Below are 25,400 nucleotides of genomic sequence, written 5' to 3'. Positions count from 1 at the left end.
CCTTACATAAACAAAGGCTAAAAGCCTATGACCATTTCTAACAGATGGGACTAAGCCTGTGACACATCCTGACAGCCTCTCCACCCCTCATCCGCCCTGGAGGAGAGCGGAGTTACTTCCAAGTTGCCTGATTTCTGACTCACGGGAAGTCAGCCGGTCTATTTGGGATGACATCCATTGAATTATTACTTCAGATCCTATACCACCAGAGATTTGAAACATTCCTTACATAAACATCTTTAAATGTACACAAACAATATGCATTCAAAGGAGAAAAAAATCATAAAATGCAGGCTAAGCAAAAAGATTTGTTTTCTTTTTTTTAATTTAATTTTTTCTAAGATTTTTTTTTTAATTGCCAGTAATTCTACCATTTGGAGAGACAGTGATCTAATTCACTGTTACATTTTGTGGTAAATTCTACCAGACTTTTTTCAATACATATATAGCTTGGTCTGGCACCTGTCTTCTTTCACTGCACAGTCTGCTGAAGACATCTTTTGAAGTCAACGTGGAGATGCCAGAATCACGGCCACGGCACCCCTCCTGCTGGCTGGGCAGTGCTCCACTGTCTAGGGCCCCCAATAACTGGCTCGGTTCCCTTCCTCGGGACCGGTGCTACTAGAAACCGCAGCTGCCTCTTTGTGCCTTTTAAGCTGTGTCATTAGGATAAACTTTGTTCAACTGGTCTAGGATTTTTACGTTTCATCTTCAAACAGGGACTATGTTAAAATAGCTTTAAAGAGGGAACATGAAGATGCATCTGTGTATGTAAGAGACGCCTGATGACTACTGTTCTTGTTACATGGACTGATTCTGTCAGTTTACCTTGTAAAATGCCATTTGCCAGTTATTTAAAAGTTTGGGTCATTTGCCTTTCAAAAATGTTTTTCTCCCTGGTTGAAAAATAAAAGTTGGCAGAATTTGAAAATTTGCAGTTGAAATTTTAAAAGATGAAGCTTTGGATACCTTTGTTAAAAAAAAAAGCCTCTTAAAATTATGTTTGCATATTAACCTGCAGTGTAATTGAAGTAACTGAGGAAACTTACCAAACACACGAGATTGTCACGTTCCTGGGTTACGTTCTCTGCTAGGCCAATAAGATTTGCCAGGTACTGGTGAGCAGACATTTCATTCTCCATGGCTTTTTCCACTTGCTTTTTGAGGATACTAATTTTCTTTTGAGATCTCCTAGAGAGTTCCCCCAAATGATGGAATGAAAATCTCATTAGCCTAAATGGCTAGGGCATAGCGAATATCTGTGTTATAAAAGAGCAGGGATGCTAGCATTTAAGTGTATTCTTCAGCAACCTAAATCTTCTATCAAGTTTCAAGGTGAGAAAAGGTAACTGAATTTAATTTTAAAGGAAGCATAATTACTGACTCCAAACTAAGTAAGTAAATAGGGGATCACAAAATGCTTACACAATTAACAGGCCATTACATATTATTCTGTTAATTTTTTGGCACATGTTCTGTAAGAGATATTTTTGAAAAAGGAATTCAGTCATCCCTGGATTAGACTTTTGGGAAATACTTAGTAAAGAACTTCTGGAACTTTCAGTCATCATTATGACTATCAACCATAATTGAACGATAACGTCGGTTCATGCTGGTAATATTTTATATTTAGATATGCGGTAAGCTTGATTATCCCTTTCCATTTTATAACCAATATTAGAAAAAGAAAAGATAAATAAAATGGAATAGAATACTCAATTTTTTAGCGACCAAAAACAAAAATTCCAGCTTAAGAGAAAATATAGAACACCTATTTAATTTCTGTGCCTTTTCGAGTTCAGCTTCCAGCGCCTTGTTTTCAGCTGTCAGATTGGTCTTCTCTAACAGCAGGCTCTTTTTCTGCATTTGCAGGACCGCCAACTTCTCCATCAGCTCTTCCATCTCAGCATTTTCTTTCTCTTCTTCCTTCTGCAACTGGCTGACAGACAAAAATATCACAAGTCTGTCAAGTCTGTATCTGGCACACTGAGGTTAAATGAGGCAGCCACTGCCGGGCAGTGACAGATAGCCATGCATATACATACATACATTCGTTTTCATATTCTTTTCCAGTAAAGGTTATCACAAGATATTGAACACAGTTCTCTCTTTAATCATCTTGATAGCGTCATTACCTATCTGTGCATCGCTACAAGCTTAGTTTAATTTGCCGATATTGGAACCATATGTAAACGGAACAAAGATGCATAACAGGTACCCAACGGGACTGTATATACTTTAGTGTCATTATGCCTCCAAGACTCACCCATCTTTCTGTGTGACTACAGAATATTTCATTGTTATCAGTAATACCAAATGCTATGCACTCATTTTCCTGCTGACAGTCACCTGGGCTATATTCTGCACACATATTTGCAGGATTCTCTAGGACAGGGCTACTCAAAGTGTGGTCCTCAGATGGGTGTCAGTCTCCAGCTGTTTGATACTTGTCCACAAGATAAGTACAGAAATTGAGAGGATGGCTTCAAAACTTTTGTAGCAATTTAACATTGCTGTGCCATCAGGGCAGTCTGAGATGAGTGAACTTGTTCTGTTGAACAGCAGTGGGGTGGTGTCAAATTTGCAGGAAGAGAAGCATGTGGTAGGAGCTGACACTTGTCATGTGCAGCAGCAATACACAACATATGATTTTAAGGTTAATTTGTAACTGAAAAATGTATAAAGACCAGAATTCACTTCTTTCACTGAAAAACAATTTAACTATTATCTTTTTGGACACGCTAAGCTGGATTTATGATAAAAAGTTAAAAAAGAAAGTTGAAAACAGAGATTTTTTTTTTCTGTTTCCAGCCAATACAGAATAACAGAGGCCAGATTTATTCAGCTAAAAAACCAGGCAAAATGTAAGAAGCAACAGCTTTCAGACTTTGGACAACAGGCAGTGCAGGACTGTGATCCCTGTGAGGAGGAAGGAACAGGGTGAGTTCCACAACTGCTCCAGCTCACTGCCAGGCTGTGGAACAGGGAGGGAAACCCAAACTCAGCAGATTTGCTGAGTTGAGGAGTCAGAGAGCAGACATCAGGAAGGCCAAGGCAGCTAGAAATTGTGGGCAGAGAGGAGGGAGTTTCATGGAGAGAAAAGGCTCTGGAGATCTTTGGGCAGGGCACCACAAGTCTCTAGTTGACAGCTGATCTGTACGTGTGTGAGAAGAAACTACCTGAGGCTGAAGAAAGAACCATTAGGAACGAGTAGGCAGAACGATTCCTGACGTTCACAAAGACCCGGGAGTAGTGCACAAGCCCACCAGCCAGAGTGGAAAGACCTTGTAATATAAGGGACACCGGAGATCATCCTTAGAAGGGTGTTATTGCCTTTGTAGTGGGGCTAAACCATCCCTGACTAAAGGGTGCTTTGGGTCTACCCTGTTTAACAAAAGCAAGCTTTGAAAGAATCCAACTACTGTCTAAGTAACGTAAGAACAAAATTTAACACTATTTAAAGCAATGTACTAAATCTAGCAGCCAACAACACAAAATCTGCAATATTCAATACCTAATCAAGACTGGGAATAAGCCATAAAATAGGTCCCATGATCAAGAGAAAAAAAATAACAGGCCCAGAAGTCAGAAAGATGATGTCATATAGTCCATATGTTCAAGGAAGCAGAAGAAAACAGTACGATGAGGAGAGAAATAGAAAATATAAAAAAGACTCAGCTGGATCTTCTAGAGATGGAAAAAACAAATGGAAGAGGTAGACAACGCGCTGGATGAGAATAAAAACAGATTAGATGCCATAGAAGAAAACAACGGTGAACTTGAAGACAAGCAATATAAAACGCCCAACTGAAGAACAGAGAAAAACAAGAGTAGGAAAAAGAAATGAACAGAACATCTGAGGCCGAAGGGACAGTATCAAGTGTCCCACAAAGAGTGGTGACAGAAGGAAAAATAGAAAAGAATATTGAAGAAATAACAGCTAAACTATTTCCAAATTTGATGAAAAATATAAACCCACAGCCCCAAGAAGCTCAATCAACCTCAAGCTGAATAAACATAAAGAAACCAAACCAAGGTACATCCTGACTAAATTGCTGAAAATCAGTGACAAAAATTATCAGAAGCCTGAGAGAAAAGACATGTCAATGTTCAGAGGAACAAAGATGTTAAGAGCAGGTTTTCATTAGGCACAATGCAAGGCAGAAGGCTACAGAGAACACCTTTAAACGGGGAAAAACCTCCAAAACCAAAAACCTGTCAACTTAGAATTCTTTACCCAGTAAAATTATCAATAAAGTTTTATGATTTTTCCAATACAAGTACTGTGAATCTTCCTACTCCTTTCTATTTGTGGGGCTTTGTAAATAGTTCTCTTTCTCCTTTCTTTCCTTTTTTTGGGTGTGTGTGTGTGGTGGTGCTTTCCCATAATATCATTTTCTACATATTTGTTCCTACCAAGAAACACAATTAATTTTTATAAATTGCTTTTGTTCCTACCAACTTTGCTAAAATCCATAATTATTTCTAATGATTTCTACATATGGAATTATATCCTCTATGAATAATGACACTACTATTTCTTTCTTCCCAAACCTATCACTTTCACTTTTCTTGTCACGTGCACTGTTATCAATTAGTCTAGGAATGGTGTAAGAGGGCATCTTTGTACTGTTTCCAGTCTCAGGAGGAAAGCTTGCAACATTTTAACACGAAGACTAACAGTAAATTTACTGTAGTTTTGTTTTTTAACAGAACCATTAAGGAAGTTCACAACTATTCCTAATACATTTCTTTAGAGTTTTTACATCTAGATTCATGAGTGAAAAGGAAACGTAATTTTCCTTTCTTATATTATCATTTCTGGGTTCTGGTATCAAGGTTATACTGACCTCTTGAAAAGAGAGAGCATTAACTCTTCCTCTGTTCTTTAGAAGGGTTTATGTAAGACTGGAATTATTTCCTCCTGAATATTTTCAGAGCTCTGTTGTGAAGATATTTAACTGTAGCTTCCTTCAAGGGAAGATCTTTGGATTCAATTTCTTTAATGATTAAAGGAATATTCAGGTATTCTTTTTCTTTTTGAGTAAGTTTGGACAAGTTATATTTTTCAAGGAATGTGACTACCTCATCTAAATTTCCAAGGATATTCACATGAACTTATTTTTAGGTACATAAGAATTTAAACATGTGCTTGATGGATTGAACCTTTTATCTCTATGAACTGATCTCCTTTGTTAAGTAGAGTTTTTTACCTTAACATTTATCCTGTCAGATACTAGTATAATTTACCACCTTTCTTTTGGTTTGTGTTTGAGTAGTAGAGCTTTTCCTGCCCTTTTACTTTTGACTTTCTGTGCACTTATGCTTCAGATGTATGTCTTAAAGACAACACAGAGTTGCTGTTAAGAGTTTATCTAAACTACTCTGTGATACCACTGCCTTGGTATCCACTTTGTGTGGCCAAGTGGCCTGCAGGGGCCTTGACCTGACACTAGCCCCACTCTGGAGCGCAGGCCCCAGGTAACAGCCAGTGGAGTCACGGGTCAATGTACGTTCCTGATGTGACACCCTCAATGACCACTGTGACAGCATCCTCCCTCACCTCCCAGGGCCCTCCCCTCATGCGCCCCTTAGATAAGACACCCCCGAAGCTTACCAAAATCCGGTTTTTTTGGGCTTTAATTGACCAATCTGGCCTCAGCCCGGGAACCCAAAAGCTCCCCCTCAATGAGCTCTATTAAAGGCTCGTGCCCCAGGTCCTGCTGAATTTTAATTCTGGTGTTCATTCCAATACTGCACACATCAAAACAGCGAAGCATGATATTTTGACCCCTCAGCCAATGCCTACTGTGAATTCTAGTAGTGGAGTTACTAACACTAACTTGAATTGGGGACAACCTGTTCTCTCTGCCGGCACCCTGCCTTGACTTCCCGCATGGCCTCCTCCAGGACCAGGGAGTGACGAACTTCTCTATTCACTTTCCCCATTCCTGATAGATTTGCTATCAAATCTAACATTTTATTTTGTGCTTCCTATTTCCCTACTTGTTCTGCCTTTTCTTGCCCTCTATTGGATTTTTTATTTGAATCATTCTTTCTTTCCCTATACTAGTTTGGAAGTTAAACACATTCTGTTCCCCAGAAATTTCATCATGCATATTTTCAAACTATAATATTAATCAATGCCTGTATTCTCTTCTGAATGACATGAAGACTTTATAACACCGATTCCATTTACCCCCTCCCTGATTATATGCTGTTACTGTTGTGCATTTTAATTCCATGTATTTTTAAATTCCTCTATAGAGGACTGAGGGCTGGTTACCTCTGGGTCACCTGACCTGAGGATGCAGCCCTTTGGGGTCCCAGCTTTCTACACATCTGTGGATGATGGGACTGTCTTGTCATTCTTGGCGGGCTGATATTTCATGAGGATGTATCTAAGTGTGGGACTTCTTCATTCACACACTGGGTTCTATGGGTCCTTTCAGTCAAGGTCTTCAGATATCTGGAAATGCCCTTCAACTGTTAATGTCTTCCTTTCCACTTTCTTTAATCTCTCTTTCTGAGATTCCTGATGATCTGAGGCTGGATGTCTTGGATGGGTCTTCCATCTATTACCTTTTCTCTCCATTTCCAGCTGTTTGTCACCTTATGTTCTAGGCAAATCCACAAATTTATCTTTCAGCCCTTCCTACTGAGTTTTAAAAAATTCTAGTCATAATTAAAATTTTTTTTTAATTTAATGATTGTATTTTCTCCCCATGGTGTTTTTTTAAATTGAAATATAGTCAATTTACAATGTTGTGTTAGTTTCTAGCGTACAGGACAGTGATTCAGTTATACACATATATATATATATTCTGTTTCATGATAGGTTATTACAAGCTATTGAATATAGTTCCCTGTGCTATACAGAAGAAACTTGTTTTTGTTTTTTTTGTTTTTTATCTATTTACCACTACACTCCTGAACCAATTTCCACTTAAAAGAGACTTGGTCAAATGTGTGTTTCTTCAGTGACCGAATGACCACACCTCCCCTTGCCTTCACTTCCATTGCCAATTAGTGGCTTCCTCTGGAAATTTTTCATACCTTTTGTACTTACGTGGAGGGGGCTGTTAGGATATGTGGTTATGAAACATCCACCAAAAAAAATCAGCCACAGGAGGGGGTGTTTGAGGAAAATAAAATCATAAGGGTGAACATGATTTCGAAAACATTTTTTCTTCTACTGGAATAGGAAAGTAAAGTACAGCTCTAGCCCAGATAGCATGTTAACAGGATAGTCAAAACACTGGCCTCCAGTCACTATAATCGTCAACATTTACTGAAGCACCAGGCTAAGCCCTTCATACACACTAACTCATTTATTCTCCCGTGTCAGCCATCTTGCGCTGAAAGCCTCACCATTTTAAAAACTACTTCCTCCATATTACAAAAGTAATGTGCATTTTACACTTCGAACATTTGGAAAGTAGGGGAAAAAAAAACAAAGAAAATTTAAATTACTCATGAGGATGGTTAGTTTTATGGGTCAATTCGGCTAGTCTGTGTGCCCAGTTGTTGTCAAATACTAGTTAGATGTCACTGTGAAGGTACTTTGTAGATGTGACTGACATCTACAGTCAGGTGGCTTTAAGTAAGAGAGATGACCCTTGATAGAGTGGGTGGGCCTCATCCAAGCAGTTGAAGGCCTTGTGAGCAAAAACTGAGGTTTCCCAAAGAAGGAATTTGGCCTTAAGACTATAACATAGTTTCAGTTTCCAGCCAGTTGGCCTGAACTACAGATTCTGGATTTGCTAGCCGCCACAACTGCATGAGCCAATTTCTTAAAATAAATCTCTCTCTCTCTGTCTCCAAATACACACACACACACACACACACATCTTACATATATCCTATTGGTTGTTTCTCTGGAGAACACTGATACTCATAATATCACCCACCAAAGATAATTTCTATTAATATTTTTCCATTCTTCTAATTTTATACTGGAAGTCATTCTATATACATATACATATAATTATACACATACAGACACAGACAGACATACACACAAGAGAGAGCATCTCATCCCAGTAATCTCAGTTGACACTAAAAAGTCCTACATCCTTAGAAACCCCTCAGTCCCATGCAAACTGGGATGGTTGGTCAATCTAATACACATACACATACACACACACACGCACACACATGCGTGCGTGCACGCAAACACACACACACGCACACACGCGTGCGCACACGCGCACACACACACATCTTTTTTCTTTTTAAATAAAACTGCAATCATTCGGTACATACTGTTTTGTAACCCAATCTCTTCACTTACAAATCTATTGTAGCAATTTTCCAATGTCAAAAACAGCCTTGTGTGACATCATGTTTAATGGCTGCATTGTATTTCACTTTATGGTTCTATCCTTTCATTTAATCAGGTCTCTATGACTGGATATCCAGATTTCCAGCTCTATTACTTTGGTTCTAGAAACAAGAAAGGGCGGAACAGTAGGGAAAAAAAATCCCATACATACACGCAAAGTGCAGACCACAGCCCTTGAGGACAGCCATGCTCTACTTGGATAAAATATTTACCATTCTCAGCTGTGGACACCTGTGCTGGTGAGGCTCAGTGACTCAGAAAAGATGGAGCAACCTCTCTCTACCTGCCTTCAATAACATGCATGGTGATGCATTAACACTTGGAAAGATATTACACCCGCACCTTTTTAACTCATTTACAATTGAAGTGTGAACGTCCATTGCAACTTTGCCATCCAAGCACGTTTTCAGTTCCTGGCATTCGGTATGTAAGAGCTCCAGCTGCTCCTTATTTGCAGCGAGCTCATTTTCTTGGCTCTGTGTTTTACTCTCCAGGAGCATTAGTTGTTTAGTCAGTTTAGAAACTGAAAAACAAAAGAGATGGACAAAGACTTGGTACAGAAGACTTAATAATGCATGGTTACTGATTACTAATACTAATGAGAGCCAGTTTATAAAAAATGACCTTTAAAAAATCTATTGGAGATTTGGAAATTAATACCAAAGAATTTTTACTTAGAAATTACTGCCACTATATTAAGTATTCATTAAATGTATACTTTCTTACTGGGGTTCAACATGTTGATATTACTGTTAAATATATGATATTTAACAAGACGTGATTTCAGTCTTCATGGAACTGACTTTCCAAAGACTGAAGCCATGTCACACACAGGTGTGCGAGTACGTATCATGATGCTGCCCCTAACAATGCAAGATTTTCTAGATTCTTAAGGACATCAAATATAGCCCAACTAAGGACAGAATTTATTTTTCTCCCTTTTCTTCATTAAGTTTTTCTTCGACGTTCTGTAGTGAAAGAAAATCATAAACATTTTCATCCTAAGTGACACAGAAGTATGTAATATTAAGATAATTCTCAGGTATTGGCTGAAATGAGCACTTAAAAGTATTATCGCATGGAACTCTTAAATCCTCCTACTCTGTAAAAACATGTAGTTGATCAAAATGAAGAGCTGTTTCTGGGAAATGGGAAAACAGCACGGACAGCTGTCTGAATCATCCAGACCGAAAGGATGGCCCTGCCCCACATGACCAGAAGAATCATCCTACCTGTTTAGATCTGCTGGGTTTGAGAAGATTAAGCTCAGTAAATACGAAGTTAATTACCCTGTCATCTCTCATCTTGAAAACAAAGACAGAGACACAGCAACTTTCTCCCCCTCTTCAACCCTAAACAGTGCCAGGGGAAAGGCGACGACTCCGGTGCCTGCACGGTCTGCGGGGGAGTCCCGCGGGAGGACACTCCTGCTGGACTGAGAGGTGCTCTCACTGCAGACACGACCTGGCTCAGAAACAAGCCAAGCACGAGCGCTGCTTCAGCAACAGTGGAGGCTGGTAGTGAGCTCCTCTGCCGTGCGGAAAGGGGGGCCATTAAATAACAGGGGCTGTGGGGGAGACAGAAAGGAGGGGGTGACACCGGCTCACATGGGACAGCTGGTGTTCTGGCCTCCTGTCCAATACTGTTCTTCATCAGAAAAGAAAAATCACGGAAGCCAAAGGAAAAAAATGCCACTATCTTTTGCAAGTTTTGGTTTTAATCACAGTGGAAGAAATGACTCAATCTGGCCACTCCGAAGTCCACTGTCGTATGCCATGAGGCTGCTAGGGACAGGGAGGAACACGTGGAGAGAGGGGGCACTCACAGCAAGTAACTGATGGAGATTTAACCTAGGACAGCGCCAGCAGCGCTGAAGGAAGGGCACAGAGAGACTGTGTAGAGAGCAAATGGTCCCCACTTACTTACTCATTCAACATGTTTTCAGGAACATGTCCTTGTGTTGTTTCAACTCTTCATCTCACATGATTTTTTCCCACCTTTGGGGGGGTCCTGTAACTAGGTATTTATGTATTTAATGGAGCTACTGGGGATTGAATCCAGGACCTCGTGCATGCTAAGCACATTCTACCAGAGCTATATCCTCTCCCCAGCCCTGATTTTTCCCACTTATATGGCACACTGGTTCCTCCGAACCCCGTTCTGCTGACTCTAAAGCTGTCACCTACAAATGATAGAATAATTAGAGAGATACTTTGGAGTCTAAGAGAAAGCAGTCAGTGCATCACAGGCATTGGCCGGGGTATGCTGTAACGTAAACAGCTGCATTTTAGTTAAGAAGCATACATTTTTTTTTTTGAGAGGGAGGTAATCAGGTTTATTTATTTACTTACTTAATAGAGGTACTGGGGATTGAACCCCCAACCTCGTGCATGCTAAGCATGTGCTCTACCAAGTGAGCTACACACTCCCTCACTAGAAGGGTCCATTTTAAAAAACATGACTTCTCCTTTCCAATGTGAGTGGGGTGCTGGTGTAAAATGACACACAAACGACATCACAGCCTCGCCATCACTCACAAGGAAGATCGCTCACCTTCCTGGAGACGCTCCCGGTGGGTGTCCTTGGCTTTCTTTTGCTGAATCTCCAACTGCTCTAACAACAACTTGTTTTCCTCTAAAACCAGTCCTGCTTGAGTCTGAAGCTGATGCCTACAAGTGATTTACAAAATTAAATACTGCCATTCGGGTGCTGAATGATTACAGAGACACTCCCGAGTCTAAAAGAAAGCACTTGATGTGTTGCAGGTAGTAAGTATCTGGACATGTTTTAATATTAAACATGTTATTAACACAGTAAATCTGGCCATTTCCACTAAACTGGGGTAAAGGACAGTAATGAAGTTTGAATTGTCAACTGCCTCAGTAACTTCTTAAAATGTAAAATTTCAAATGGAGGGGCTGGGGATTGAACCCAGAACCTCGTGCATGCTAGGCATGCGCTCTACCACTGAGCTATAACCATCCCCCCTAGAATTTTTAAAGTAATCTTTCAAATGCAAGTTTAGAATAATTTAGTAGATTTTTTTCACTGCACGTAGTAATTTCTTAGAAACGCTCTCAAAATTTTTTAGTTAAAATACAGATATAGTTGATAATTTAATAAAGTTTATTCTAGTATCTTTTTTTTTTTTTAATTAGCAAAATACCAGAAGCACAACACCACTTGCCATTCCTCACTGGTGACACGGCTACTCTTATTTAACTGTTGGTGCAATTCTTCATTTTCTTTCACCACTTCCTGGACTCGCATCCTAAACGTTCCCATTTCCTCCTAAAATAAAATTTATACAAATTGTAACACACACATTATACTCATACCTGTATTTCTTTGTTCTTATTCTTGAGGAGGGGTAACTAGGTTTATTTTTAAGTTTATTTATTTTTAGAGGAGATACTGGGGATTGAACCCAGGACCTCATGAAGGAGAAATAATAAAATGGCTGCACATAGGCTAACAAATTCTCGGCTTTATGCTTACCGCCTGCTCTTAGCACAGTCAGCAAACCCGACTGGTCGGACACTGCCCCCAGCCCCAGGCCCATTGTTAAAGCTAAAGTTATTGATTTCACTGTTTTTACTTTACTCTGGCAATTAAAATTTATAACCATGTTTGGCTTCTGAGTCGTTCTCCAGGAAGAAGGTCACGGAGCCGTAACCCTGCAAAACAGGCTAATTTGTCAAAAAGGAGAAACACACCACAGGTGTTTACGAGATGAAAAGACTGGAAAAGTTACAACTACCAGTCTCTATGTAACTACTGCCTGAGGATGTCCCGACGCCAAGAAATCTTGTGACAAGATAAATGATTCTGTTGATTGCCTAAGCTATGACTGTAACCACCCCACCCCATCCCCAAGGGGGGTTCACAGTTTTGAAGGCATCAGCCTGCTGTGGGTTCCCTCTGCCCGGCAAAGCAATAAAGCTGACTCTTTTCCTCTAAGCTCCAAGACCCGGTCTTTGAGTTATTTGGCTCGTCAGGGACGGGGGCTGACATTTCGGCAAAACTCATGCATGCTAAGCACGCGCTCTACCCTTGAGCTCTACCCGCCCCCCTGCTGTTGCTGTGACTAAAATCAAATGTTAATAGCTTTTTAGCAAAATTTCATGATGCCAGCAGACTTGCCCTGTTACCATCACGAGAAAGCCCCCTTACTTAAAGCCATCGGTCAGGATGGCTTCATCGCTCACTAGCCCCATGTGAGGACCGTTCTCGGTCTGTTTCCAACTCCCAATAGTCTGTGCTGGGTCTCCTCCATCACGGCTTTCCTCAGCTAGCCCCTGGCCAGTTCCAGCGCCCCGTGCTGCCTTTCGGTGAGGATCTCAGGCGCCAGGATTTATTCTGGGGTGCTTCTAAGTATTCTCCACCCAGCTATCGGACACTTAGGCTCGTTCCTGTCTAACTGAAAGCAACAAAGCCAGGCAACTGCTCTTTCTCTTGCCCTCCTGCCTGGACGCACTCCCCAGTTGCTGGCAGTCCACTGGCTCTTTCTCAGAACAGGGGTCAGGCAAACGAACACCTGGGGGCCAGTGGCCTGTTTTCTGAATGAAGTTTTACTGAAATAGGCCAGGCCTATTCGTTTACCTCTGGTCTACGGCCGCTTTCATGCTGTAGAGGCAAAGCTGAGTATCTGCAAACAGAGCCTGCGTGGCTCCCAGAGCCTAAGACAGTCACTAAGTAAACATTTACAGAAAATGATTCCTGAACTCTATTTTAGAAGGAACGCTAAATAAGTATTTTTATTATTTGGTTTGATATTTAACCGATTAGTATAAGATTAATTCACCCTCTTAAAAAAATTGTGTCCAATAGAAAGTCTGGAAGAGGAGGCTCAAGTCTGCATTATGTGGGCCGTATACATGGGACAGCATTACAGGAACAGGCTAGGTGACTCTTAACACATCCTTCCAGCCAGGGATCCCAGAAAAACCAACACTTCTCCCCTGAGATCCCTTTGGCTGCTTAAATAAGGAACGTAGTCAGAGGTGGGTAGCACAGAAAGCCATGGGACATCTCTACAACGCCTGCACAGCCTTGGGTTCCTGTATGATCAGAAGGAGCTCTGCTCCAGCGGCCACTGCCATGAAAGAGTGGTGAACAAGGCAGAAACGAATGAAACCCTCGCTTTCTCGCCATACCAACAGCTCAGTAACTGGACTCCCTGGGACCAGCTCTTCATAGAATAAAGAAGCATTTAAGTCGGCCTAAAACACCTGCTCCTCTTCCTCCCCTGTCTGCCCAAACATCCCTTTTACCGGCGCTATTTGCAGCTGCACAGTACCAGGAGGAGTGCCCCCACTGCTGCCTTCTCTGCACCCCAAGATCCTAGTCCACGTGGGGCTGCCTGTCTGGGAGACCACAGCCTCCAATGCAGCCCTGCCCAGTCCCTCCCTCCAAACCTCTCCCATCTAACCCCCACCCAGCCCTCCTGCTCCACCCATCACTCCCGCCTGCCTCCTGTCTCCCTTCCTTTCCTCCTTCCTTCCCTCCTTCTTTCCTTCTCCCCACCCCCACCCCGCTACACGCCTTCCTTCCTTCCTCCTTGCCTTTCTTTAACAAACACTTGGGCACCTGCTAGATGCTGGGTATACCTATCTTTCCAAGCAAAATGTTGCTTCCGAGTTAGAATCTGTCTTCTTTTTGATAAACCTTGTCCTTCTGAGACCTTTGCCAACCTACCTGAAGGCTGGCATTGAGCTCATCCTTCTCCTTCATCCTGTCTTCATAGGCCAGCAACAAGGGGCACAGGTACTTTATATCCAACTGAACACAATGGAATAGACAACATTACTATCTTTCTATGTCTAAATACAATCAGCACGTCTTCTAAAAGGAAAGAAAATATACTTAATTTGGAATGGACTTAAATATAGCTATTCAATTACAGCCCAGAAAATATGGGCCTGAACTTAAATAACTTTCACTTACCAACCAGGGTGGTGTAGGGCCCTTGGATGGGAGGCCTTCAATATTTAAACTCTAAGAACAAAACACAACAGTGAAGACAAATTAAACTACACTTCCTCTGAAATTTCCAGCCTAAGATATTCTTCATCTAGACCAGATATCAGCTATCTATGCATTGATATGTATGTATATTTACATATGAAAAAATTTTTTTCTGAAATGTTTGAGTAATTTGCAGATATAACGCTCCTTTTCCTCTAAATATGTCACTGTACATTTCTTAAAAAGAAAAACATTCCCTAACTTAACCACTGAACCATCATAAAAATCAGGAGCTCAAGACTGATGCAATGCTATATTCTAATCTACAGACTGTATGTGAATTTTGCCTATTTTCCCACTGATGTCCTTTTCTGATCAAGAATCCAATTAAGGGGAGCAGGGTTTAGCTCAGTGATAGAGTGCCTGCCGAGCATGTACGAGGTCCTGGGTTCAATCCCCAGTACCTCCATTAAAAATAAATACATAAACCTAAGTATCTCCCCCCAAAAATTAAAAAAAAAAAAAGAATCCAATCCAGGATTACACTTTGCATTGAGTTGTCAAAACTTTCAGTATTTAAAATCTGGGACGTATCTAGTAATTTTTTATTGGATGCCAATAAAACTTTTCCAATGTTATGCTGTCTGGGTTTTGTTGTCTTCTTTTAAAGTCTTTTGTTTTCTTCTTTTGCTACTCACGGATCAGCTTGATGCTTTTGAGGCTTATCTTTTTACCCTGGTGAAGGTGGGTCTTTACTGAAAGGCTGGTTTAGCGATACCGCTAAGGCCTGGTCCTTCTGGGCTGTTTACTCAAGGCCTCAGGGTTCAGCAAGGTCTCTGCACTGTGGCTGGTAAAAACCCAAAGATCTCCTGGTGCTGACTATTTAGCTCACAGCTCTCTGAACTCGTTTTCTGCCTGACCTCTGAGTTTCATCCTATACGTGTGCAGATTAGCATTCAACAAAAAACTGCAAGGAACTCCTTGGAGACTCAGGTAGCTCTTTCTCTCCATAGCTCCTTCCTTTCTGGTATTACTGCCCCGCCAATCTTGTCTCTGTTTCTGAAACTGAAAGTCTTCTCAACTCAGTGAGACAGCTCTCCTGCTGGGGCTGCTCCAGCCAGCACTGCGAGACGATGTGCCCCCAAGCAGAAAGCAAGGTGAGCAGAAGGCTTGTTTCCTTCCTCCTCTCCAACATCACCGAGCTGCCTGCTGCCTGACATCTGTAAACAGCTGTATTACATATTCCGTCCAGTTTTCTAGTTGCTTACAGTAAGAGCACAAATCTCACAACAGTAATTTCTTAGCTTCTGGCCCTGAGGGAATAATTTCCTATTCCACAAAAATGTTCTAATGCATTCCCCACCCCATGATTCACTGAGCAAACACTGAACGCTTACTACGTCACTGGGGACGTCACAGCGCAATCGTTGTTTGCAAGGACTTCATGGTTCAACACAGATAAATCCTCTCACAGAAGTCAACATAACACACACACACACAGTACAAGGTAGAAGGTGCCTTAAGAGGGGTACAAACAAGTCTGCCACAGATGCAGAGAGACAGCACCTCTGGCTGGAGGGACCGGGGAAGACAGTCACAGAGATGTGCAGCTGCACAGGGAGAAGGGTGTGCGCACTCTGCCGGGCGGAGGGGCAGTGGACTGTCACTGGGCCTGTCATATAGCCTTTTTAAAGAGAACTATTCTGATTTTTTTTTAAATTTATTTTTCTATTTAGAGTAGAACTTTCAATATTTCTTTTAGCATAGGTTTAGCATTGCTGAATTCTTTTAGTTTTTGCTTGTCTGTGAAATTCTTTACCTCTCCTTCTATTCTAAATAAATTGACACATAGTAATTGACTGTACTTCAAAAAAAGAAGAGAGGTTAAATTAATTAATTAATTAAAGAGAGCTGATTTGTCCACAGCCCTGCAGAAGGCCCTGGCCTAGGAAGCCTGTTTTGGCTCATAGGACCCCAAGAACTTTAATGTTTTTGTTAAAAAGTTAACATCATGTTAAGTAAAAGAAGTCAGTCACAAAAGACCACATATTGTGTGATTCCATTTATATGAAATGTTCAGAATAGGCAAATCCACAGAGACATAAAGGAGATTAGTGGTCTGCCGGGGCCAATGTGGGTGGTGGAGAGGGACTGCTAACAGGTATGAGATTTCTTGTTGTGATGAAAATGCTCTTAGATGGATTGTGGTGATACTTGTACAATTCTGTGAATACACTAAAAGTCACTGAATTGCACACTTTACGTGGGTGAATTGGATGGTATGTGAATTATATCTCAAAGCTACTGTGAAAAAATTTTAAATGAAGTCCTACTTCAAGAAGAAAGACAGAAGCCCACAGAGCTGCTCTGAACTCCCAGGAGCCCCTTGAGAACACTGTACGCACCTGGCTTCTCCCTTTGATCCCAGTAGGGACCAGTCAGCTGCGCATCCTGACAACCCCACCCCCGCCACCAGCCCGCATACACCCATCACACACGTGACTCTCTAGGGCACAGACCTGAGCTGCTGGCTCCTCACAACACCTGACTCAGTGATTTTCTCAGTGCGTTTGTCAAATTGAATTCTGCAATCCTTCTCGAGTAAAACCTAGCCTGCTTTCTCCTCTTTATGTACACATACATTGTGAAAGGAGTCACACCACCAAGTCAATGACACAGCCCTCACCTCACATATTTCCTGTTTCAGTGGACAGAACACTGAAGTTCTACTCTCTTAGCAAGTTTCAATTATACAATACAGTATTATTAACCATAGTCACCAAGTTATACATTAGGTCGTCAGATCTTATTCATCTTATAACTGAAAGTTTGTACCCTCTGATCTGCTTCCCCCTGTTGCCCCCAGACCCTAGCCCATGGCAATCACCATTCTACTCTCTGCTTCTATGAGTTCAACTTCTTTTTTGTAGATTCCACATAGAAGTGATACCAAGCAGTATTGTCCATCTTTATCTGGCTTACTTCACTTAGAACGATGCCCTCCATGTTCATCCATGCTGCTGCAAATGGCAGAGTTGCCTTCTTTAAGGCTGAGTAGTATTCCACTGCATGCTTATATGTCACATTTTATTATATTATTTATATATATATATATATATACACATATATAACATGACATAATCACATTTTCTTTATCCATTCATCTACCGACACACACTTGTTTTCATTGGCTATTGTAAATAATGCTGCAGTGAACATGGGAATACAGACATCTCTTCAAGATACTGATTTTGTTTCCTTTAGATATATATCCAGAAGTGGGACTGCTGAATGGTATGGTAGTTTTCCTTTTAATTTCTTGAGAAATCTCCATACTGTTTTCCATAGTGGCTGCAGCAACTTACAGTCCCATCAACAGTGTACAAGGGTTCCCTTTTTTCCTGCACCCTTTCCAGAATCTGTTATCTCTATCTTTCGATAAAAGACATGCTAACAGGTATGAGGTGATATCTCACTGTGGTTTTAATTTGCATTTTCCTGATGACTAGTGACGCTGAGCAACTTTTCATATACCTGCTGGCCATCAGTGTATCTTCTTTGGAGAAATATTGAATAAAAGTGGTGAGAGTGGGCATCATTGTGTTACCCCTGAAGCTTTCAGCTTTTCATCTTTGAGTACGGTGTTGGATGACGGGCTTGTCATATCTGGCCTTCATCATGTTAAGGTATGTTCCTTCTACACCTAGTCTGTCGAGAGCTTTTGTCATAACAGTATGTTGAATTTTTGTCAAATGCTTTTTCTGCATCTATGGAGACAATCATACCATTTTCACTCTTCATTTTCTTAATGTGGTGCATCATATTGACTAATTTGTGGATCTGAACCATTCCTGCATCCCAGGAATAAACAGCACTTGATCATGGTGCTGAACCCTTTTCATGTACAGTTGTCCCTCAGTATCTGTAAGGGATTGGTTCTAGGACCCGCCATGGATACTAAAATCTGCAGATGCTCAAGTCCTGTAGCCAGCTCTCCACATCTACGCTTCAGCTCTGCAGATTGTGTAGTATTGTACGCATTTATTGGAAAAAAAATCCACATATAAGTGGACCCAGGCAGTTCAAACCTGTGCTGTTCGAGGGCCATCTGTACTGCTTTATTCGGTTTACTAATATTTTGTTGAGGACTTCTGTATCTCTGTTCCTCGGGGATACTGGCCTGCAATTTTCTTTTCTTGGAGCATTCTTGTCTGGTTTTGGCATCAGGGTAATGCTGGTCTTGTAAAATGAGTTTAGAAGTGTCTTCCTCTTGTAAGCAGCACATGAATGGGCCTTGCTTTTTAATCCATTCAGCCATTCTATGTCTTTTGATTGAAGAATATTAGTCCATTTATACTTAAAGTACTTAAAGTAGGTATGGACTTGTTACCATTTTGCTCGTTTTTTTCTGGCTTTCTGTAATTCCTCTGCTTCCTTTCTTCTCCTGCTCTCTTCAGTTGTGATTTGATGATTGTTCTTTGGAGGTATGTTTGGATTCCTTTATTTTTACTGCATCTACTAGAGGTTTTTGCTTTGTGGTACCATGAGGCTCACATAAAACAACTTATAACAATCTATTTTAACTTGATAACTTAAAGTTCAAATGAATTCCAAAACCACATTTTTTCTCTCCCCCCATGTTTTAAGTTTGTGATGGAGCAATTTACATCTTTTCATTTTGTGTATTAACTAACAAATTATTGTAGTTATATTTTTACTATTTTTGTCTTTTAACCTTCATACTAGAAGGTTTATAAGTGATTAACCTATCAACTTTACAAAACTAGATTATCTTGAATTTTACTATATATTTTACCCTTGCCAGTAAAATTTATAATTTCATGTTTTCCTGTTACTAATTAGTGCCCTTTTGTTTTAGCTTAAAGAAAGCCCTTTAATATTCCTTGTAAGGCTGGTCTGGTGGTAATTAACTTCTGCTTTTGCATGTCCTGCAGACTCCCTATCTCTGCTTCAATTCTGAAGGACAACTTTGCGAGATAGTATATTCTTAGTTGGCAGTTTGTTTTATGTTTTTCGGTCTTTTTCCTTTTAGCACTTTGAATATATTTGCCACTCCCTTCTGGTCTACGAAGTTTCTGCTGAAAAATCTGCTGATGATCATATGAAGGTTTTCCTGTGTGTAACAAGTTGTTTTTCTCTTGCTGCTTTTAAAATTCTCTCGTTTTAATTTTTGACAATTTAATTATAATGTTTTGATATAGGTGTCTTTGGATTCATCTTATTTAGAACCCTCTGGGCTTTCTGGATCTAAATGTCTATTTCTTTTCCCAGGTTAGAGAAGTTTTCAGCATTATTTCTTTAAATGGGTTTTTTGCCCCCATTCTCTCTCTTTCTTCTGGGACTCCCGTTACCCACTTGATGGTATTCCTTAAGCTAGCTTTACTTTCTCTCATTCTTTTTTTTTTTTACTCTTCTGTTTGGATGAATTCCACTGCCTTGTCTTCAAGTTCACTGATCCTTCCTTCTGCTTGCTCTAGTCTGCTGTTGAACCCCTTGAATTTTTCAGTTCAATTATTGTATTCTTCTGCTCTATGATTTCTGTTTGGCACTATTCAATATTTTCTGTCTCTTTGTTGAAATTCTCATTTTGTTCATGCTCTTCTGACCTTGCTGATCACACTTATGACCATTATTTTAAACTCTCTATTGAGTAAATCATTTATTTGCATTTCATTAAGATTGGTTTCTGGAAATTTATCTTGTTCTCTTCTTTAGAACATACTCCCTTTTTTTCATTTTCTTTGACTCTCTGTGTTGGAGAAAACAGCCACTTCTCCCAGTCTTGACAGAGTGGGTGGTCTTGTATAGGAGATGACCCTCATCAGTCAGCCCGGCCCAAGCTCCTGGTTGCCTCTCAAACTTCTGTGATTGTCCAAGCTGCTGTCTTCATTCTCAGTGGCTTCCAGTAGTTGGGGGAGTACCCAAAACCATCAGTGTCCCAAAGGACAGGATCACGTTCAGCACCTAGATGCAGGCTGACTAGAAGCCAGACCTTCAGGCAGCATCTAGGAAAGTATGCAGTCAAGTCCCTTCCAGGAACAAAGTAGGAGACAGGCGTTTTTGCCTGCTCCCTCTGCACTGAGCCCAGGTGGATAGCCACAAAGGGTGCGCCTATGCCTGATTAAAAACTGCTTCTTTCTTTGCTATAGTCCTGTGGAATTCATGAATACAAGCTCCACTGGCTGTAAGAGCTAGGTCATTTGGGGGCCTATAAAAATTAGTCTGCTTTCATTTCAAGGTTTGTGCACTGATAAATAATAGCTATAACCTTGAGGGAAAAGACTAAGGATGGAGCAGCCAACATGGACTTTTACTCCTTTACTTTATATACGTCTGTCCTGATTTTTTTTCACAAAGAGTTTTTATTGCTTTTGTTTTGAGAAAGGGAGGGAGGGAGGGAGAACATAGAAAGGTCCACAGAAAGACTGTACTTTGGATGTATCTTTTGTTATACCGAATTATAATAAATATGAACCCTTCAGAATTGGAAACCAATTCAACAGTAAAGGATAAAATATCAGAAAATTGATTTTTCTTAATAAGAAACATTACCTCTTCCTTGGATAAATGCCTGAATTTTGTTTGATATCTACTCAGCTCTACATTCAAACGATGCACAGTCATTTTCAATGCATCATTTTCATCCACCAGTTCCTGAGCTTGTTTTCTCAGATAATGTAACTCAGGTGTAGCACCTATTGAAAAAAAGTTAATATTATCAATACGAACTTTCATCAAATTTATCACGATTTTTATATAAATTGCTGATTGTCTGTCCTTCTTTTCCTTTTAAGCCCATAGAGGCAGTGAATGACAGATATATAGATAAAAATGAGTAAAAGTTATGAAGATTTTAACCCCGAATAGTCAACAGCATTTTGGAAGTTTGTGGAAGTTATTGCATGTACAATTAAGGTAAGATAAAAGTTTTAGATTGAAAAGAAAAGTCACTGTTTCAGATGATATACAAGTATGTGCTTGAAGTACATAAAATAAATGGAGAATTTATTAGAACTAATAACTTTCCTACACAATAGTAACGTCCTATTAGAAAACATGACAGAAAATAGATACCACAAAGTAACGGCACAAATTAAGTATCTAGAAATGTGCCTAAGACAAGAAATATTCAGGGTCAGCATAAAGAAAACACAACATCTTTCAACGTACAGAGAAGTAACATCAGTGAATATTTATATAAACTTAGCATTAAAAAGAATTTGAACAAAGGGCATAGCTCATAACAAAAAATGTCTTATATATTTAGCTGAATTATCAACAAACTGAGAAAATATTACGTACATGACAAAGGGCTAAAATCCTTAATATATAAAGAGCTCCTGCAAATCAAGAGAAAAGATCAAAGCATCTCAATTTGAAGCAAGAAAGAGAAAGAATATGATCTGCAAAGATAATGAAAAAAATTCAATCTAATCAATAATAAACTAAATACAAATTAAATTAAAATAGGATTCTTCTCTCTCTCTCTTTTTTATTTTTGCCTATCAAATTAGCAAGGAAAATACAATCCTCATGATTGGTAAATATGTGGTGAAAGAGGCACTATTATATGCTGCTTATGGGGATAAAAGCTGATATGAAATATGTGTAAAATACTATGCTAAGCATCAAGAAACAAAAGAAGTATTGGAATTCCTTCACTAGAATAATAATGATATAGGAGATGAAATCAAATTTCAACAAGAATATGGATATTAATAAAAGACTTTAAATATCAACAAAATCTCAATAATATTAATATCAACAAATATTATAACATAAAATATTAACTTTCAAAATAAATAAGAAAATTTGAATTCCTGTTTGTTCCTTTAATAGAAGAGCTGTGTAGTTGTCCCCACCTTCCTGAGAGGTTGCTTTCTCAGCCTCTTTCAGCTTTCCATTTTCTTTTTCCGTCCGTTTAAGCTTTAACTGTAGTTCTTTCATTGTTCGTTTTAGTATGTGAAGTTCGAGAGTAAGGGTTTGATTTGCATTGTTTAGATGCAAATTTTCTTCTTTTAATTCCTCGAACTTTTCTTCGGTTATTTCCATACATCTTTGACGTGTTCTACCAGTTATATCTAAAAAGTCACAGGAAAAAAAAAAAAGATTTTAAAATAGTAATTGATATTTACAACTTTCCATGAAAATTACAGGAGACTTAATTTCAAAAACCATGTGAGCAACTTCTTTATGTCAGGCCTCATGCTATGTTCTTTGGGTCCTGCAAAGAACATGGCCTATACAGCAAAGAGTCTGCGGTCTGTTAAGATGACAGTGGGCAACCCGACGAGGGTGACAGAGCGGGGCAGGAGCCGACGGAGGCCCTTGCATACGGTAATATGCAGAGTGCAGGTTCTGTCCTGCAGGCCAGCAGGAGCCAGAAAGACTTTTAGACAGAAGTACAGAAAGGAAGAGGCTCTACTCTCAGATGAATCCCTCAGGCCAGCAGTGAGGAAAGTGATAGGAAGGAGGCCTAGCCTAGAGGCAGGAGTCCTGACGCTCCCAGAGTGAGAGGATGGCGAAGAAGAGACACGAGAGAAGGATTCAGGGGCAAAAACTCAGCAGGGCTCAACAGCTAACTGGGTGTGGACAGTGAGGGAGGGGCAGATCAAGGATAAGCACCAAGATCTGTGGTTTGGAAGACATCTAGCCAGACCAGGAGCACAAGGGCAGCAGGGGAAGGGGTGCTCAGGGCCCAAAGCTCCGAAGGCAGCCTCACCCGGAGGGACTGAGGAGCCACCAGCCCGTGGGTGAAGCTGAAGGCACCAGGGTGAGAAGAAAACCAGAGGCCACAAGGGATCGTTGGAAGGAGTAGTAAGACAGACTGGAGGACAGCAGAGAGCGATGTTCCACAGGGAGGTACGCTCAGAGAGCAAGAGGGGTGAGGACCACAGTGGGCCCCCGGCCGGAGCGCCTCTGAGTGGAGGTGGGGACAGAAGCAGAGCTTGTGGCAGATGGGGCGGGAGCACTGGTGGCTCCAGACAGCCTCCCCTGACCGCTATGCACATATAGCCAACCCCTGGAACACGAAAGCCTAAGAAATGAGTAATTCCACAGCTACACTGAAAACAAGAGGCGAGCCACAAGGAATCCTGGAAAGAAAACATTTGCGATTAGACTGAAGATGGAAGCTGCAGCTCAAATATGCCGGGAGAGGTTAGCTGTAAGAGGCAGGAGTGCTTTCAGGGGTGTGCCTCGCCCTGGCAGGCAGTGGGGACACAAAGTGGCCCAGAAAGGACTGATGAGGTGTCCAGTTACAGCGCCAGATGGGAGTGGCAGGGGCGCCCCTCGCCGGGCGGTTCCTACAAACCCTAAGGTCAGAGAGGCAGGGCAGGCCCAGGAGTCTGGAGAAACCCAGGAGGAAGAGGGGCCCCCAGACCCCGTATGCCCTGTCCGTCCCCGTCAGTCACTGGGGACAGGTGGGACGCCGATCAGCCCCCTGGATCCCCCTGAGCAGCCCGCAGTACGCAGTACGCGGATACAGCATCCCCAGGCAGACAACAGGGGACGTCTCCCAAGGACCAGGGCGAACACATCACCAAGAACCATGTGAGCCAAGAGAAGCACCAAAACCAACTAACAGGGGACAGAGTGGCTGTGGCACAAACTACAAGAGTTTAGAACGAGTGTGGTTAAGACTCTCAGAGAGCTGGTTGTCAGTACTTAACAGAAATCATGGAAATAAGCAGTTTCACTAATAACACAAATTCAAAGGATGGGCTGAGCAGCAGAATACATACAACGAAGAATGAACCTGTGGGTGAGACGTTAGAGCCCCACCAGTATCCCAGAATACAGCACCGAAAACACGGAGGGAGAAAGAATGAAAACAAAGTCAGTCCAACATAGAGGACAGACCAAAGTCTTGATACCTGAAAGGATTTTCAGATGAGCGATGTGAGATGTAACAGGGAAAAATTACAACAGCCGCTTTGGAAGCTTAATAAGGCTCCCCAAACTGTAAAGGGGAGAGCACCCTAGAAAGTATCTCCAGCCCCTAAGCAGAGCCCCCATTGCATCCACCCCCTCCCAGTGTCTGCTCACATCCTACAGGTAGATCCCCTCCCCTCCCCCCAGGATCTGAGCACATCCCATGGGGACATACATCCGCCATCCAACATACGAATGCTTGGACTCTCTCTCAAGGCAAAGGCGGAAGTTCAACAAACTGCTACCTCTTACCAATTCTGATAACGGGACAGAAGCAATAGCCTTTACAGGGGGAGAAAAAGGTGACCTTTATTTTATGTGAGATTATTCTGGATATCCTCTAAAACAATAAGCTTTTCCATCACAATGAGATTCAAAAGACAAGTACCTGGAGAAGGTGGAGGTTTTTCACATAATGGTGGTTTCCCATCCTAGGGAAGAAAAAACATGAGTGTGATGAATTAAGAGTCTTAGCATCTTCTGAAAGCAGACTGGCACAAGCAGCTAGGTCCTCACATACCACATATTTAAGCACTTTTCTCTCCTCCCTTCATTTTGGCTCTTGTAATTGTCAGTTTGTTTTAGCTTTAGAAACTTTCACATTCATTGTTTCTTTTAACTGAGTCTAAACCTTTAGGGTCTTCCCCTCTGGGCAGGTTCTCTGAGGCAGGTAGGTAAGTCCTACTTTCTTCCTGTGTTTTTGTCCATAAGTTCAGTCACTGTGTCTTTTTTTTTTTTAATTGAACTATAGTTGATTTACAATATTGTGTTAGCTCCCTCACACCATACACAAAAATAAACTCGAAATGGCTTAAAGACTTAAACATAAGACACTATAAACCTCCTAGAAGAAAACACAGGCAAAACATTCTGACACAAATCTTAGCAATGTTCTCCTAGGTCAGTATACCCAGGCAATAGAAATAAGAGCAAAAATAAACAAATGGGACCTAATTAAACTTATAAGCTTTTGCACAGCAAAGGAAACCACAAGCAAAAAAAAAAAAAAAAAAAACCCAAAATGACAACCCACGGAATGGGAGAAAATATCTGCAAATGAAGCGACTGACAAAGGTTTAATTTTCCAGAATACTTCCAGCTCATATAACTTAATAACAAAAAAACAAACAACCCA

The 25,400-nt window shown here is 40.9% G+C and overlaps 1 protein-coding gene across 1 annotated transcript in view; it reads right to left on the bottom strand.

The window, feature by feature from the left end:
- Nucleotides 1–25,400, bottom strand: part of CEP89 (centrosomal protein 89) — a 67,436-nt gene that overhangs the window by 16,127 nt on the left and 25,909 nt on the right. Inside the window, exons 7-16 of the mRNA XM_006212209.4 lie at nucleotides 24,654–24,696; nucleotides 22,195–22,413; nucleotides 20,885–21,027; nucleotides 14,291–14,341; nucleotides 14,042–14,125; nucleotides 11,532–11,635; nucleotides 10,898–11,013; nucleotides 8,687–8,867; nucleotides 1,772–1,939; nucleotides 1,050–1,191 (exon numbers count right to left, since the gene is read on the bottom strand). Of these exons, the coding sequence (XP_006212271.2) occupies nucleotides 1,050–1,191; nucleotides 1,772–1,939; nucleotides 8,687–8,867; nucleotides 10,898–11,013; nucleotides 11,532–11,635; nucleotides 14,042–14,125; nucleotides 14,291–14,341; nucleotides 20,885–21,027; nucleotides 22,195–22,413; nucleotides 24,654–24,696 (1,251 nt within the window). The remainder of the gene's footprint in view (nucleotides 1–1,049; nucleotides 1,192–1,771; nucleotides 1,940–8,686; nucleotides 8,868–10,897; nucleotides 11,014–11,531; nucleotides 11,636–14,041; nucleotides 14,126–14,290; nucleotides 14,342–20,884; nucleotides 21,028–22,194; nucleotides 22,414–24,653; nucleotides 24,697–25,400) is intronic.

This window comes from Vicugna pacos, chromosome 9 (assembly GCF_048564905.1).
Source record: "Vicugna pacos chromosome 9, VicPac4, whole genome shotgun sequence".
Classification (NCBI taxonomy): domain Eukaryota; kingdom Metazoa; phylum Chordata; class Mammalia; order Artiodactyla; family Camelidae; genus Vicugna; species Vicugna pacos.
The sequence above is the reverse complement of the archived record's forward strand: the minus strand, read 5'-3'. Positions and strand labels throughout refer to the sequence as shown.